Source organism: Salvelinus fontinalis, chromosome 8, assembly GCF_029448725.1.
Source record: "Salvelinus fontinalis isolate EN_2023a chromosome 8, ASM2944872v1, whole genome shotgun sequence".
In the NCBI taxonomy this organism is placed as follows: Eukaryota; Metazoa; Chordata; class Actinopteri; order Salmoniformes; family Salmonidae; genus Salvelinus; species Salvelinus fontinalis.
This window is the reverse complement of record NC_074672.1, coordinates 5340189-5357131: the sequence shown is the minus strand read 5'-3', so window position 1 is coordinate 5357131 and position 16943 is coordinate 5340189. Positions and strand designations below refer to the sequence as shown.

The following is a 16943-nucleotide window of genomic DNA, read 5'->3' as shown; positions in this document are numbered from 1 at the left end:
AGCACTTTTTGCCAGTCCTGTCTGGTCCAGCGAAAGTGGGTTTGTGCCCATAGGCGACGTTGTTGCCGGTGATGTCTTGTGAAGACCTGCCTTACAACAGGCCTGCAAGCCCTCAGTCCAGCCTCTTTCAGCCTATTGCGGACAGTCTGAGCACTGATGGAGAGATTGTGCGTTCATGGTATAACTTGGGCAGTTGTTGTTGCCATCCTGTACCTGTCCCGCAGGTTTGATGTTCGGATATATCGATCCTGTGCAGGTGTTGTTACACGTGGTCTGCCACTGAGAGGACGATCAGCTGTCCGTCCTGTCTTTCTGTAGTGCTGTCTTAGGCATCTCACAGTACGGACATTGCAATTTATTGCCCTGGCCACATCTGCAGTCCTCATGCCTCCTTGCAGCATGCCTAAGGCACATTCACGCAGATGAGCAGGGACCCTGGGCATCTTTCTTGTGGTGTTTTTCAGAGTCAGTAGAAAGGCGTTTTTAATGTCCTAAGTTTTCATAATTGTGACTTTAATTGCCTACCGTCTGTAAGCTGTTAGTGTCTTACTGACCGTTCCACAGATGCATGTTCATTAATTGTTTATGGTTCATTGAACACGCATGGGAAACCGTGTTTAAACCCTTTACAATGAAGATCTGTGAAGTTGTTTGGATTTTTACAAGACAAGGTCCTGAAAAAGGGACATTTCTTTTTTAATGAGTTTAGTATCGGAAAGAGCATATTCTTCAGTTTGTGTGGCACTCTCAAATTGAAGAGGTGCAGCTCTATTTCCAAATTTCACTTTTTCCAAGAATATCCGTGCTGTCCATGCATTCAGCACATGACCATTCGCGTGGTAGCATTGCTTTGGCAACTAAGAAAAAATGAGTCATATAATAAACTTGGATGAATGGGCGAAAGAAACCAGATAGAAACTGATAATGATTCATGTGACTTCAATTAACTGAATGATGAGGAGGGTGAAGAGGTTGATTGAATGTGATTGATCTGAATGATGAGGGCGAAGAGCATGATTGAAATTAAAACAATAGTGTAATGATGATAAAGAATTGTGGGCGATCTAATTATTTTATAATGAAAGGAAATGATACACCACTTCCAGCCTATCAGAGTCAAATCAGACACTGAGTACAACACACAATGTGTGTAGTTCACAATGGCAAGCCGAACAAAACTAATGGACGCACTGACAGCATTGCAAATGCTGCAGAATTTAAATAAGTTAGTCGGATCGGATATTGAACTTGAAATCGACGTTGGTGTAGAGTCTTCATCTGATTCTGATGTTGACTTTAAGCCTCCACCTCTGATGCCTGAGAGCATCAGGCATCAGAGCAAAACACAAGCCATGAGGTTGAAGGAATTGTCCGTAGAACTCTGAGACAGAGTTCCTCTGTGGAGATGCGAGAACCTTCCAGGAGGACAACCAACTCTGCAGCACTCCACCAATCAGGCTTTTATGCTAGAGTGGCCAGACAGAAGCCAATCCTCAGTAACAGGCACATGACAGCCCGCTTGAAGTTTGCCAAAAAGGCACCTAAAGGTCTCTCAGACCATCTGATGAAACCAAGATTGATCTTTTTGGCCTGAATGCCAAGCGTCACGTCTGGAGGAAACCTGGCACCATCCCCACGGTGACGCATGGTGCTGGCAACATCATGCTGAGGGGATGTTTTTCAGCGGCAGGGACTGGGAGACTAGTCAGGATCGAGGGAAAGATGAACGGAGAAAAGTACAGAGAGATCGTTGATGAAAACCTGCTCCAGAACACTGAGGACCTCAGACTGTGCCAAAGGTTCACCTTCCAGCAGGACAATGACCCTAAGCACATAGCCAAGCCAACATCGGGAGTGGCTTTGCGACAAATATCTGAATGTCCTTGAGTGGCCCAGCCAGAGCCCGGACTTGAAATCGATCTAACATCTCTGGAAAGACCTGAAAATAGCTGTGCAGCAACGCTCCCCATCCAAGCTGACAGAGATTGAGAGGATCTGCAGAGAAGAATGGGAGAAACTCCCCAAAATACAGGTGTGCCAAGCTTTTGTGTCATACCCAAGAAGTCTTGAGGCTGTATTCACTGCCAAATGTGCTTCAACAAAGTACTAGGGTCTGAATACATATGTAAATGTAATATTTAACTTTTGTATTTATAAATCAGCAAGCATTTATAAAAACCTGTTATTGATTTGTTATTATGGGGTATTGTGTGTAGATTGATGAGGAAACAAAACAATTTGATCGATTTTAGAATAAGGCTGTAACGTAACAAAATTAGGAAAAAGTCTATGGGTCTGAATACTTTCCAAAGGCACTGTATGTCAAGCAACATGGACGCAGTGTTGCAGTGAGATTATCTCAAGCAAATTTGCTGATATGCAAATCAACTCAAACTACATTGAGAATGCATGCAACATCCAATCCTTTCATACATCCCATCATGGTTTCACAAATGATTTGGTTATCCAACTGTTTGGTTATTGTAACAGCCTCAATATAGGCAAAATGTTGGCTAAATAATTTAGCTAGCTAGACCAATTATAATGTTCATCACTGCTTATCAAGCTAACTAGCTCTTCTTTGACAATTTCAGTTGAATCTTTACAGGGTGACATCTGGGTACAGTTAAGTAAATATATATTGACTGCCAGACAATGTTCATATATCATGACTATCAATGATGCCAAACGGAACCTTCAGACAAACTGTTTGACATGTCTCTTGATGTAATGACATGACAACTGCGTCTGAGTTTTGGGCCCCGCTTTTGTTCCATGCTGGCTGAAGACCTACCTATCTAGTTACTACACTGTAAAAAAAAAAAAAAATTGTCACAGTAAATTACTGTATAATCAACAGTAACACACTGTAGAAACTGAATACGGTAGATTACCATAAATGACATTGCATTGTGGGAAAACATTTGACAGGAAATGGCTCAGGTAGTGCAGCTCATCCAGGATGGCACATCAATATCTTGTCAGCGTAGAGGCGCTACCAGGTGGCCTGCTGGAGGTCATTTTGCAGGACTCTGGCAGTGCTCCTCCTTGCACAAAGGTGGAGGTAGCGGTCCTGCTGCTGGGTTGTTGCCCTCCTACGGCCTCCTCCACGTCTCCTGATGTACTGGCCTGTCTCCTGGTAGCGCCTCCATGCTCTGGACACTACGCTGACAGACACAGCAAACCTTCTTGCCACAGCTCACATTGATGTGCCATCCTGGATGAGCTGCACTACCTGAGCCACTTGTGTGGGTTGTAGACTCCGTCTCATGCTACCACTAGAGTGAAAGCACCTCCAGCATTCAAAAGTGACCAAAACATCAGCCAGGAAGCATAGGAACTGAGAAGTGGTCTGTGGTCACCACCTGCAGAATCACTCCTTTATTGGGGGTGTCTTGCTAATTGCCTATAATTTCCACCTTTTGTCTATTCCATTTGCACAACAGCATGTGAAAATTATTGTCAATCAGTGTTGCTTCCTAAGTGGACAGTTTGATTTCACAGAAGTGTGATTGACTTGGAGTTACATTGTGTTGTTTAAGTGTTCCCTTTATTTTTTTTGAGCAGTGTATGTTAGTCCTGAATATTTTCTAAACTAAAAGCATTGTATTTGGGACAAATCATTCACTAAACCCTAAACCTCAACTACATCTCGTAATGAATAATGTGGAAATTGAGTAAGTTGAGGCGACTAAACTGCTTAGAGTAACCCTAGATTGTAAACTGTCATGGTCAAAACATATTGATACAACAGTAGATAAGATGGGGAGAAGTCTGTCCATAATAAAGTGTTGCTCTGCCTTCTTAACAATACTATCAACAAGGCAGGTCCTACAGACCCTGTTTTTTCGCAACCTGGTCTACTGTTCAGTCGTCTGGTCAGGTGCCACAAAGAGAGATCTGGGAAAAGTACTTAGAGAGCTAACATTAATGACATGCATGTCAATCTCTCATGGCTCAAAGTGGAAGAGAGATTGACTTCATCACTACTTGTTTTTGTAAGAGGTGTTGACAAGCTGAAGGTACCGAGCTGTCTATTTAAAATACTTGCACACAGCTCGGACACCCATTCATACACCACAAGACTTGCTACCAGAGGTCTCTTCCAGAAGTCCAGAACAGACTATGGGAGGCACACAGTACTTCATAGAGCGATGACAACATGGAACTCTATTCCCCATCAGGTAACTGATGCAAGCAGTAGAATCAGGTCAAAATACACCTTATGGTACAGGGGTGACAGTGGAAGTAACACAAACACAGGCACAGACAGATGCAAACACACACGTGATAAATTTACACACTATACACACACGTACACATGGACTCTGCCTTGGCAGCAGCTAATGGGGATCCATAATAAATACAAACAGCAGCAATTTGCCTTGCTCTGGCACAGCTGCGGTCCCCGACATCCATTTTTGCCACCTCTCCTGCTGTACACCACCTCCCCTTTTTCTCCTCCTGTGTGTGTGCCATTGCTCTGATACCTGCTACACAGACAGCTTCTCCCACTCTTGTTTGTGGCAGAATTGAGTGGGAAAAGTAGCTAAATGCTATCAAAACCATAGAAATCCTCGTTGTGAAACCTCCCCAAAGGCATTACCGAAAAGACTCTTTTACCAAGTTGCTGGAGGGGTCTGACAACTCTCTAAATATAGCGACAAATATGCTTGAAACATTAAAGGTTCCTCCAAGAATCCCTCAACTAACCAAAGGTGCAAATATGAACCCATTAACTAGAATGGTTACTTTAATAACTCTAGGGTTCCTTGAGAAACTCCAGGGTTCTTCGAGTCATGGCTAATTATAAGAGCGTGCAATATAGTGTCCACATCACTAACAAACTATCATGGTCCAAACACACCAAGACAGTCGTGAAGAGGGCACGACAAAGCCTATTCCCCCTCAGGAGACTAAAAAGATTTGGCATGGGTTCTCATATCCTCAAAATTCTCCAGCTGCACCATCGAGAGCATCCTGACTGGTTGCATCACCGCCTGGTATGGCAACTGCTCGGCCTCCAACCGCAAGGCGCTACTGAGGGTAGTGAGTTATGCCCAGTACATCACTAAGGCCAAGCTTCCTGCCATCCAGGACCTCTATACCAGGCGATGTCAGAGGAAGGCCCTAAAAATTGCCAAAGACTACAGACACCCTAGTCATAGTCTGTTCTCTCTGCTACCGCACGGCAATCAGTACCGGAGCACCAAGTCTAGGTCCAAAAGGCTTATTGACAGCTTCTAACATCAAGCCTTAAGACTGCTGAACAGCTAATCAAATGACCACTCAGACTATTTGCATTTTTTTTACGCCACTGCTACTCGCTGTTTATTATCTATGTATAATCAATTTCCCCTACCTACATGTACATATTTCCTCAATTACCTTGACTAACCTGTAGCACCGCACATTGACTAAGTACCGGTACCCCTTGTACATAGCCTCGTTTTTGTTATTTTATTGTTGCTCTTTTATATTTTACTTTGTTTTATTTAGTAAATATTTTTCTTAATTCTTATTTTTCTTAAAAATGCATTGTTGTTAAGGGCTTGTAAGTACGCATTTCACGGTAAAGTCCGACACCTGTTGTATTCGGCGCATGTGACAAATACAATTTGCTTTGACATGCACATCTTACAAAATGTGGATTTAATATGTTTTTTTCTTGTTTTCACAAAACCCATTATTACTATTGTGCGTGTTACTAGCAAGGATTTGTGTGTGGTGTGTGATTCTTCATTTTACTTTTTTCTTGGTGGCTCACTCTTTGATAGTACTCTTTAACAGTACTATTTTGCCTGTGTCTCTGCAGAGAAGGTACTCTACATGCATATACAGCGAGTGGCTTTAACATCATATCTATTTGCCTGTGTCTCCACAGAAAGCCGTGAGACTTACCAGAGAAAGGTGCTGTCCATCTTCAGCGTTGCCTCAGGGATCTGTTTTCTCGGAATGGCATGCATGGCTCTCTATCGCCGCAACAAGTGAGTGAGGGTCACACTGAGTAGCTAAGTATACCTCCAAACAACGAATGGAAAAGTGTATCATCATGGGATATTAGCATAGTAAACTACAGGTGCAGCCCTGGTGTAAAAGGATATACTGAGCTTATGTTTATATAATGGCGAAGAGTGTTAGTCTCCAGCTGTGGCTCATTGATGCTGTACTTAGAAATATGACAAAAGACACCATTCTTGTTTCAAAGTGTATGTCTAATCGGAATAATGTACTCATCCTCAACAGTAACCATAGGTAAAGGCTAATGCACAGTAATATACTTTTTCTGCAGTTTGTTGATTTTTTTTAAACATGGAATCATGGTTTGTTAACTGCTGTTAACACAAGTGCAGTTGGAAACCTAAAAAAGTTTCCAACAAGTGCCTGTCTTTTACAGTCAATTGCCATTGCTCACTATTTGCCACTATTTTGATGCCAAAATCTCCCCTCATGGGTTTCTCTTCCCGAACAATATGCAAAACAGCATGTTGGTGGTAGGCTATTCAGCAGTATGATACTGTAAAGCTGCCTTGACATGTTAGTCTTCACATGTTACCACAGAGTTTCTGAATCCAGAGGCGCTTGCAAAGCAGACCAGGCCGGGGTTTGAGAAGCGAAAAATTCTTCCTTAGTTGTTTTAATTTTCTCTAAATCTTTTGGCACAACCTAGACTCGAGCCAATGTCTTAAATAACTGACACATTTTCATTTTGGTCAAAAACAACTTTATATCAAAGGAGTGCTTTTGATTTGACGGCACGAGATGGCGTTTCTGCGTTTCAGCTTAGCTAGCCAACGTTGCGATGGCGTGGCTTACAAGTGTGATCGGGGATGTCTATTGGCGAAGCAGTTTCTGCCCATCTTCATACTGTACTGTCTTTGGTGTTACTGTTAAGTTGCCTAGCAAGAGATTTCCTCTCAGGGTAATCATAAGCTGCATTGCTGGAATTTGAATGAGGCTGCATCGCTTTATAGCCAGTGACGTGAACGGGCAGAAGCGCCCTTCTCAAACGGAACAGTAATCTGCACCACTCAGTCATGTTGTCAACAAGGCAGCATAGTGCATAGTACAGTCGTGGCCAAACGTTTTGAGAATGACACAAATATTAATTTTCACAAAGTCTGCTGCCTCAGTGTCTTTAGATGTTTTTGTCAGATGTTACTATGGAATACTGAAGTATAATTACAAGCATTTCATAAATGTCAAAGGCTATTATTGACAATTACATGAAGTTGATGCAAGGAGTCAATATTTGCAGTGTTGACCCTTCTTTTTCAAGACCTCTGAAATCCGCCCTGGCACGCTGTCAATTAACTTTTGGGCCACATCCTGACTAATGGCAGCCCATTCTTGCATAATCAATCCTTGGAGTTTGTCAGAATTTGTGGGTTTTTGTTTGTCCACCCGCATCTTGAGGATTGACCACAAATTCTCAATGGGATTAAGGTCTGGGGGGTTTCCTGGCCATGGACCAAAAATAACGATGTTTTGTTCCCCGAGCCACTTAGTTATCACTTTTGCCTTGTGGCAAGGTGCTCCATCATGCTGGAAAAGGCATTGTTCGTCACCAAACTGTTCCTGTATGGTTGGGAGAAGTTGCTCTCAGAGGATGTGTTGGTACCATTCTTTATTCATGGCTGTGTTCTTAGGCAAAATTGTGAGTGAGCCCACTCCCTTGGCTGAGAAGCAACCCCACACATGAATGGTCTCAGGATGCTTTACTGTTGGCATGACACAGGACTGATGGTAGCGCTCACCTTGTCTTCTCCGGACAAGTTTTTCCCGGATGCCCCAAACAATCGGAAAGGGGATTCATCAGAGAAAATGACATTAAAGCCTTCTTGAAGGCTAACCCTGAAGCCTTCTTCACAACAATTGAACCGCTCTCCTTGAAGTTCTTGATGATCCGATAAATGGTTGATTTAGGTGCAATCTTACTGGCAGCAATATCCTTAAGCCTGTGAAGCTCTTTTTGTGCAAAGCAATGATGACGGCCGGTGTTTCCTTGAAGGTAACCATGAATGACAAATGAAGAACAATGATTCTAAGCACAACCCTCCTTTTGAAGCAACCAGTCTGTTATTCGAACTCAATCAGCATGACAAAGTGATCTCCAGCCGTGTCCTCGTCAACACTCACACCTGTGTTAACGAGAGAATCACTGACATGATGTCAGCTGGTCCTTTTGTGGCAGGGCTGAAATGCAGTGGAAATGTTTTTTGGGGATTCAGTTCATTTGCATGGCAAAGAGGGACTTTGCAATTAATTGCAATTCATCTGATCACTCATCATAACATTCTGGAGTATATGCAAATTGCCTTCATTCAAACTGAGGCAGCAGACTTTGTGAAAATTAACATTTGTGTCATTCTCAAAACTTTTGGCCACGACTGTACAGAAACATAAATCCCTTTTCCATAAAATGCATATTTGAATTTTCAAACTAGTTTAATTGGGAAGGCAGGTTAAGCGTTTTTATCAAACGCAATCACTTTTGCATTTGAAACACAAAATCCTACTCATTGCTTGCCCTGGGCTTTGAATGAGGCACCTGGCTCACGCCCGAGAGCCTGCCCGGTTCCAAATCCAATCACATTTTCAATGCAATATTTCAAAGTAAAAATTGCATGTATTTAAGTATTTCTTTGTTGTAGTAGGGACAGAAACATTTAAAATGTTTAATGAGACTTTGTTCATATACAATTTAAGTGTGTATGAAGGTGTCTAGAATACAGTGCCTTGCGAAAGTATTCATCCCCCTTGGCATTTTCCTATTTTGTTATGTTACAACCTGTAATTTAAATTGATTTGTATTTCTATTTCATGTAATGGACATACACAAAATAGTCCAAATTGGTGAAGTGAAATGAAAAAAATAACTTTTTCAAAAAACTCTATATTCGATATATGTATTCACTCCCTTTGCTATGAAGCCCCTAAAAAAAGATCTAGTGCAACCAATTACCTTCAGAAGTCACATAATTAGTTAGATTGCACATAGGTGGACTTTATTTAAGTGTCACATGATCTGTTACATGATCTCGGTACATATACACCTGTTCTGAAAGGCCCCAGAGTCTGCAACACCACTAAGCAAGCGACACCATGAAGACCAAAAATATGCTAAACTCTGTATATCCCACAGAGCACCATTAAATCCATTATTTAAAAAATGAAAGAATATGGCACCACAACAAACCAGGAAAGAGAGGACCGCCCACCAAATCTCATGGACCAGGCAAGGAGGACATTAATCAGAGAAGCAACAAAAAGACCAAAGATAACCCTGAAGGAGCTGCAAAGCTCCACAGCGGAGATTGGAGTATCTGTCCATAGGGCCACTTTAATCCGTACACTCCACAGAGCTGGGCTTTATGGAAGAGTGGCCAGAACAAAGCCATTGCTTAAAGAACAAAATAAGCAAACACATTTGGTGTTCACCAAATGGCATGTGGGAGACTCTCCAAACATATGGAAGAAGGTACACTGGTCAGATGAGACAAACATTTTGCTTTTTGGCCATCAAGGAAAACTCTATCTGGCGCAAACCCAATACCTCTCATCACCCCGGGGACTGGGAAACTGGTCAGAATTGAAGGAATGATGGATAGTTACGCACGCTCAAGTTTTAAATTTTCTTGTCTAATTTCTTGTTTGTTTCACAATAAAAAATATTTTGCATCTTCAAAGTGGTAGGCATGTTGTGTAAATCAAATGATACAAACCCCCCTAATATCTATTTTTATTCCAACAAAATAAGAAAAATGACAATTGGGGTGAATACTTTCGCAAGCCATTGTAGCTATGTGGTTGTGGTTAGAAGTTGTGTGGTTGTTTTCGGTAGTTGTGTGGTTGTGGCCAGTCGTTGTATGGTTGTGGTCAGAGGTTTGGTGGTTGTGGTCAATATTTGTTGTTGTGTCGTTGTTTTTAGTAGTTTTGTGGTTTTGTTCATCTAGATGTGGTCAGAAGTTGGGTGGTCAGTAGTTGTGTGGTCCGAAGATGTCTTTGTGTTCAGTAGTTATGTTGTTGTGGTCAATAAATGTTGTCAGCAACTCCAGGTTGAAATGCAACCAAATAGGAAAAATGCCAAGAGGGGTGAATACTTTCGCAACCCACTGTATACCTAGCAAACACAAATGTAGCCATTAATAAATGCATTTCTATATCTTCCATAACCTTCTAAACAATGGTGTAGGAGTATAAAGATGGTGACACAGTGCCTTAGAAATAGTGCACCCTCTTATTAATTTACTGTTTATATACATCATCTGTAGTTGCCAACAATCAAATATCTCTTGCTTCCTTCCATAAAAAATGACTGATTTCGGGTTGTTTTGTTGCTCAAAGTTACAATCTGAATCTGCCATTATACTATACCGAACAAAAATGCAACATGCAACAATTTCATAGATTTTACTGAGTTACAGTTCATAGAAGGAAATCAGTCAATTGAAATAAATAAATTTGGATTTTACAAGACTAGCAGGCGTGCAGCCATGGGTGGGACTGGGAGGGCATAGGCCCACCCACTGGGGAGCCAGGCCGAACCAATCAGAATAATTTCCCCACCCAAAAATGGCATTATTACAGACATAAATACTCCTCGGCATGCCCCCCCCTCTCCTCTGACGATCCCGCAGGTGAAGAAGCCGGAATGGGGTGGTCCTGGGCTGTCGTGGTTACACGTGGTCCGCGGTTCTGAGGTTGGTGCACCTGTGTAATGATCATGCTGTTTAATCAGCTTCTTGAACTGCCACACCTGTCAGGTGGATGAATTATCTTGGCAAAGGAGATATGCTCACTAACAGGGATATTAACTAATTGTGTGAACAAAAGTTGAGAGAAATAAGCTTTTGGTGCGTATGGAAAATATCTGTGATTTTTTATTTCAACTTTACAAGTTGCGTTTATATTTTTGTTCAGTTAAGTTCGATAACATAATGACGGTGACAAATAAACGCAGTTCTCGTATGAATACACTCATACTGCAATTTCACAATATGTACTGTACGTACATACATCCTTGCTGCAGCACACTTTCAAAAGTCTCTATACGATCTTGCCCTCTATGAAGACGAAGAATGTTGAGTTTTGTTCAACTTTACAAGTTGCGTTTATATTTTTGTTCAGTTAAGTTCGATAACATAATGACGGTGACAAATAAACGCAGTTCTCGTATGAATACACTCATACTGCAATTTCACAATATGTACTGTACGTACATACATCCTTGCTGCAGCACACTTTCAAAAGTCTCTATACGATCTTGCCCTCTATGAAGACGAAGAATGTTGAGTTTTGTTCATGCAATACAATGGTGTGGGAACAACCCACACAGTGTTATCACCATAGAGATACAATATAATACAAATTGTTTATTTCATTCAGTAGTTCTCACTGTGTAAGAAACAGCTCCTTCAGGCCTGGAAATATGATATTCTCCTTTTGTTGCCTTTGCACAATCAAAAGCCTTGCCATTTTCCCTTGGTGTCTTGCTTTTGACAAACACTTCACTTAACACCAGAACTGCTAAAGCAGTCATTTTGTCTATTTAACAAGACTTTTTAACACACTGTTGGGTGTTTGAATCTTAAAATTTACAACAGAACTGGAGTTATAACTAGTTTTATCAGGGCATGTCATTTTTTGGAATGGTTTCCCCCTGTTTCCCATCCTTTTCCCAATAGGGTTGGGTCCAATACTTCTTCCGACAGTTCAAAGTGCAGTGCCCAGCTGATAATCACCCTGATAATTGCCTTGAAACTTAACTTAAACTACACCAAAACTATTTTCACACATATAACAACAGATGAAATAAATTAAGTAAAGTATGATGGTGAAAATAGGTGAGTTGATGAGTGAGGGGAAGCGAATGATGCACAATTATGTAATCACCAATTGTGAATTAAGCAGAGGGAGAGCCATTATATTGTTATTGATCCATTCTAATTATAATCTTAAAATGGTATGTATCCTATACAGCAGCAGTCCACCGAATCAAAGATGTCTTATCAGTCTACAGTTTCAGTCTACAAAGGTGCTGAAGAATGACAAGACAACATAACACATTAAAGATAGAACTATGCACTACATCCAAACGAAGGTACACTATATATACAAAAGCATTTGGACACCCCTTCAAAATGAGTGGATTCGGCTATTTCAGCCACATCCGTTGCTGACAGGTGTATGAAATCGAGCAAACAGCCATGCAATCTCCATAGACAAACATTGGCAGTAGAATGGCCCATACTGAGGAGCTCAGTGACTTTCAACGTGGCACCGTCATAGGATGCCACCTTTCCAAGAAGTCAGTTTGTCAAATACCTCCCCGCTCAACTGTAAGTGCTGTTATTGTGAAGTGGAAACATCTAGGAGCAACAATGGCTCAGCCATGAAATGGTAAGCCACACAAGCTCACAGAATTGGACCACCGAGTGCTGAAAAATCATCTGTCCTCGGTTGCAACTCTCAATACCGAGTTCCAAACTGCCCCTGGAAGCAACATCAGTACAAGAACTGTTCGTCAGGAGCTTCATGAAATGGGTTTCATGGCCGAGCAGCCGCACAAAGGCCTAAGATCACCACGCGCAATGCCAAGTGTCAGCTAGAGTGGTGTAAAGCTTGCTACTATTGGACTCTGGAGTGGAAACGTGTTCTCTGGAGTAATGAATCACGCTTCACCACCTGGCAGTCCGATGGACGAATCTGGGATTGGCAGATGCCAGGAGAACGCTACCTGCCCCAATGCATATTGCCAACTGTAAAGATTGGTGGAGGAGGAATAATGGTCTTGGGCTGTTATTCATGGTTCGGGCTAGGCCCTTTAGTTCCAGTTTAGGGAAATATTAACGCTACAGCATACAATGACATTCTAGACAATTCTGTGCTTCCAACTTTGAAGTAACGGTTTGGGGAAGGCTCTTTCCTGTTTCAGCATGACAATATCCCCGTGCACAAAGCGATGTCCATGCAGAAATGGTTTGTCGAGATCGGTGTGGAAGAACTTGACTGGCCTGCACAGAGGCCTGACCTCAACCCCATCGAACACCTCGGGATGAATTGGAACACCGACTGTGAGCCAGGCCTAATCACCCAACATCAGTGCCGGACCTCACTAACACTCTTGTGGCTGAATGGAAGTATGTCCCCGCAACAATGTTTCAACACCTAGTGGAAAGACTTCCCAGAAGCGTGGAGGCTGGTATAGCAGCAAAGGGGGAACCAACTCCATGTTAATGCCCATGATTTCGGAATGAGATGTTTGACGAGCAAGTGCCTACATATTTTTGACCATATAGTGTATGTCAAAGTGTGTCAAGCAAGTGAAAGTTAAGAAATTGTGTCAACTTTAGAACAAAGGGATAACAGCTTAGTGAAATCCAACTGATGCCATTGTATGAAGAGGCACACAATATAAGCATAATTCACTATTTTTGACTGCTGTCATGTCTACATATTCATTATAATGGCATTATTGTTTTTGTGCTGAGCTGCACTATTTATGAAGGCCACTTGGCGCTTATAATGATATTTAGGCTACTGATATTTTCCTCATTTGATCGAGTGTCTTTTGACCGTGCATCTCGGTGATTTGGGGGCTCCCGAGTGACGCAGTGGTCTAAGGCACCGCATCTCAGTGCTAGAGGTGTCACTACAGACCCTGGTTCGATTCCAGACTGTATCTGGAACTGGCCGTGATTGGGAGTCCCATAGGGCGGCGCACAATTGGCCCTCATCCGGGTTAGGGTATGGCCGGGGTAGGCCGTCATTGTAAATAATAATTAGTTCTTAACTGATTTGCCTGGTTCAATAAAAAATAAAAAAAGATTGGGGATTTAAAAAATAATAATTTTTTATAAATAAGCTGTTACCATGTTCCAATGCACATCCTTTAATTTCCATAGTTTTAACAAAGGCACTCCGCAAATAAAATGGATTAAACTTGAATTTAGGCGGGGGGGTTTTTGGTTCGATTTTTTTTACATTTAGCTTCCAGTAACATAAACTAATGAAGATGCTATTTTGTTATTTGAAGTAAACTAAAAATTGTATTCTAATGTTACCCAAGGCCTTCATAAGCACAACCACATTATTATTTTGAGATAGCATACATTAAATATATGAATTACACTGTTAGAGTGTTTCAGTCAGAATGACTGCTCATTCGCTTGAAGGGGGGTCCATCGAGGCCCAGCGGTTCTAGAATTAGTTAATACACTGAAAGACTTGTGATCGGACCCATAGAAGGTATCTTATAATGTATAGTATCATCATATTGGTGTAGAGTGAAGTTCCCCCACAGATGTCAAAGGGCCTAGTACAGGAAGTAAAGACCCTGATCCAGAAAAACAGAGATGTCAAAGGGCCGAGTGTCTGCGGGTTTTCACTCCTCCCTTGTCCTTGATTGATGAATTAAGGTCACTAATTAGTATGGAACTTTCCACACCTGGTGGTCTCGGGCTTAATTTAAAGGTGAAAATAGACCTATGGAATGAGTTTGACACCCCTTGCCTAGATGCTGATCTTGGGGGAGTTTTGCATTTTCCCCACTAATGGTTAGGAATGGGGAGGGGAAGCTGATCCTAGATCTGTACCTAGGGGAAAACTCAGCACAGAGCAAGTTATTATCAGCCAATTTAAATTCATTTAAATATTGCCATATTGGAAGACAAAACATTACAAGTCTTATAATATATGCATGCTCATAACAAGTTGAATGCATTATACCTTTTGTTAGATACCCAATGTCATAACATTTTCTTCTGAGCATATAGAGCTGACAAACTCTATCATAAGTGGATGAGGGTGATGCCTACTCCACGAGCAGTACAAATACAGTGGATGAGTGTACAAGATCCAGGTACACAAAGCTCTGACCCAGAGCAACGTACTTTACAGTATGATCTGAGGATCATGAAATCTGAAGGTGGGGCTTTGTATTAAACTCAGTATGGCTTCTCTTGCCCTCTGCAGGACACACAGGGAAAAGCTCCGGGCACACTTCTTGGAGAGCCGGAACCTGAGGGTGTGCAGTATCAACGCCTCTGGGTTCATGTCTAAATCGAGCCCAAGGCCTCAGTGTGGCTGGCAGCTTCAAAAGGTGAGATAAGGAACCAGCATTTTATTCAATTATTAATGGGACTTGAGATAATTGAATATGTTGTATTATTTATTGGAACACTACTCCTCTTACACCGTTAAAGCTATAAATGTAATTCATAAAACACGCAGACCGGTCAGGACCAGGGTACTTGTATAAAAATTTTAGATAACATGTATACTTTTTGTCCTTCTTTAAAAGCCTCATCCACTAATGGGATTAAAAGTGGACAAATTAAATAATTCTGAAGGTCCCATTGTGACATCATGACTTCCAACATTCTATTCACTGTAAACAATGTCTGACATTACTTTTGACACAAATCAGCTACTTTGACCGCTTTCCCAGCAATTTAGCCCCAAACTTAGAGCAGAGTTTCCCAACTGGCGGCACGCGGGCCGAACTTTTGGCCCATGGGTGGTTTTATTTGGCCCACCAAATAATTTTTTGGTGTGCTTTTTCATTGTTGGACATAAAAGACTGTAAAAATACCAGGAAATTCGCTCCAAGTGATTTTAATTTATTAAATTTGTTCCCAAGTATTCCCATGCATAATAGGGAGACAAATTAATCGAGTTGATGATCCCTGATAGAGGTTATGACATCTTGAATTACTTCTCTGTTTTTCAAATCTAAATCAGAATAGAAATATCTCCAACCAATCAAACAACGTAGCTGTTTTAGTAACCACATCAATAAAATATTCTGTCATCTTTTACAAACAACTGACATTTTTAATACTTTCCCAACAAGTTCGACAAAACTATGAAATCTTAGTCTACTTCACTGCTTTTCAAATCTAAAACCAGAACACTCCTTCCACTACCACAAAAAATAGTATGAAAGAGCTAAAGCAAGTCCCACAATTTTTCTAAATGGAGAATTACCATCTAGTTTCTTATATGGTATGCTACTTTGATGTTTACATATACAGTATATGTATGTTTTGTTAAAATGTCAAATGGATGCTGTGCCATGGACTGGTCTGGCGGTAGTGCTGCTGACCTAGTATATCAAATTGCATCGTGTCACCGAGGCAGGGATTTGATCCCCGGTCCCACACATTTCTGTGCTATATTTCTCTCTTATATCTTCCCATCTCACCTACTACCACCTTATATATGTCAATAAAACCATAAACAACAACTAGATGGTAATTTTACTTGAAGAAAAATTGTGGGATGTGCTAAAATAATTTTTGTGGTAGTTGAAAAAGTTTTACTTTATCTTTAAGAGTCGATCTTAAAGATAAAGGGCTACATCTGGGCTACATCTCAATCCAACACATACACCTATGTTGCCTTCCGCATCTGCGGTGGAAAGTGGCAGAGCTACAGCGACCAGGACACATCTCGAAAATATGTCTTCTCACAAAAACATCTGTAGTGTCCGAACAGTTTGGGCTACAAACTAATATGTGACCCGTTTTAAGAAACTAGGCGTGTGTTGCACGTCACTACTTCACAGGAGAGGCACTTTTGTTTTATTTTTTCATTTTTTAGAAGTGCCTTCTGGAACATGTGAACTTTAATGTGCCGTAATTACAAACGTGTATGCCATCTGTAAATACGAATAAAATAGTTCAATAACGAGCATAGTAGGTTGAGCCATGGAAAAATACAGGAACCTTCCCACTAGCCATGATTGGCTGAGATAATGGATGGGGTGGACATGCCAAGAGATGAGTTCCATGACGAGAGATGAGTTCGGATTGGTCTGCCATGTAGCATGCTTATGTCGATAACATTAACTGCTAAGTATGTGCTGATAATCCTGTCTACCGCAGCTTTTTTTTAAGATATCATGAAGAACTGGAAGAACTGTAAACGGTACAGTGAGT

General features: G+C 41.4%; 1 protein-coding gene across 1 annotated transcript in view; it reads left to right on the top strand.

Moving 5' to 3' along the window:
- Positions 1-16943, top strand: part of LOC129860416 (pro-neuregulin-3, membrane-bound isoform-like) — a 299464-nt gene that overhangs the window by 238319 nt on the left and 44202 nt on the right. Inside the window, exons 5-6 of the mRNA XM_055930805.1 lie at positions 5885-5987; positions 14977-15103. Of these exons, the coding sequence (XP_055786780.1) occupies positions 5885-5987; positions 14977-15103 (230 nt within the window). The remainder of the gene's footprint in view (positions 1-5884; positions 5988-14976; positions 15104-16943) is intronic.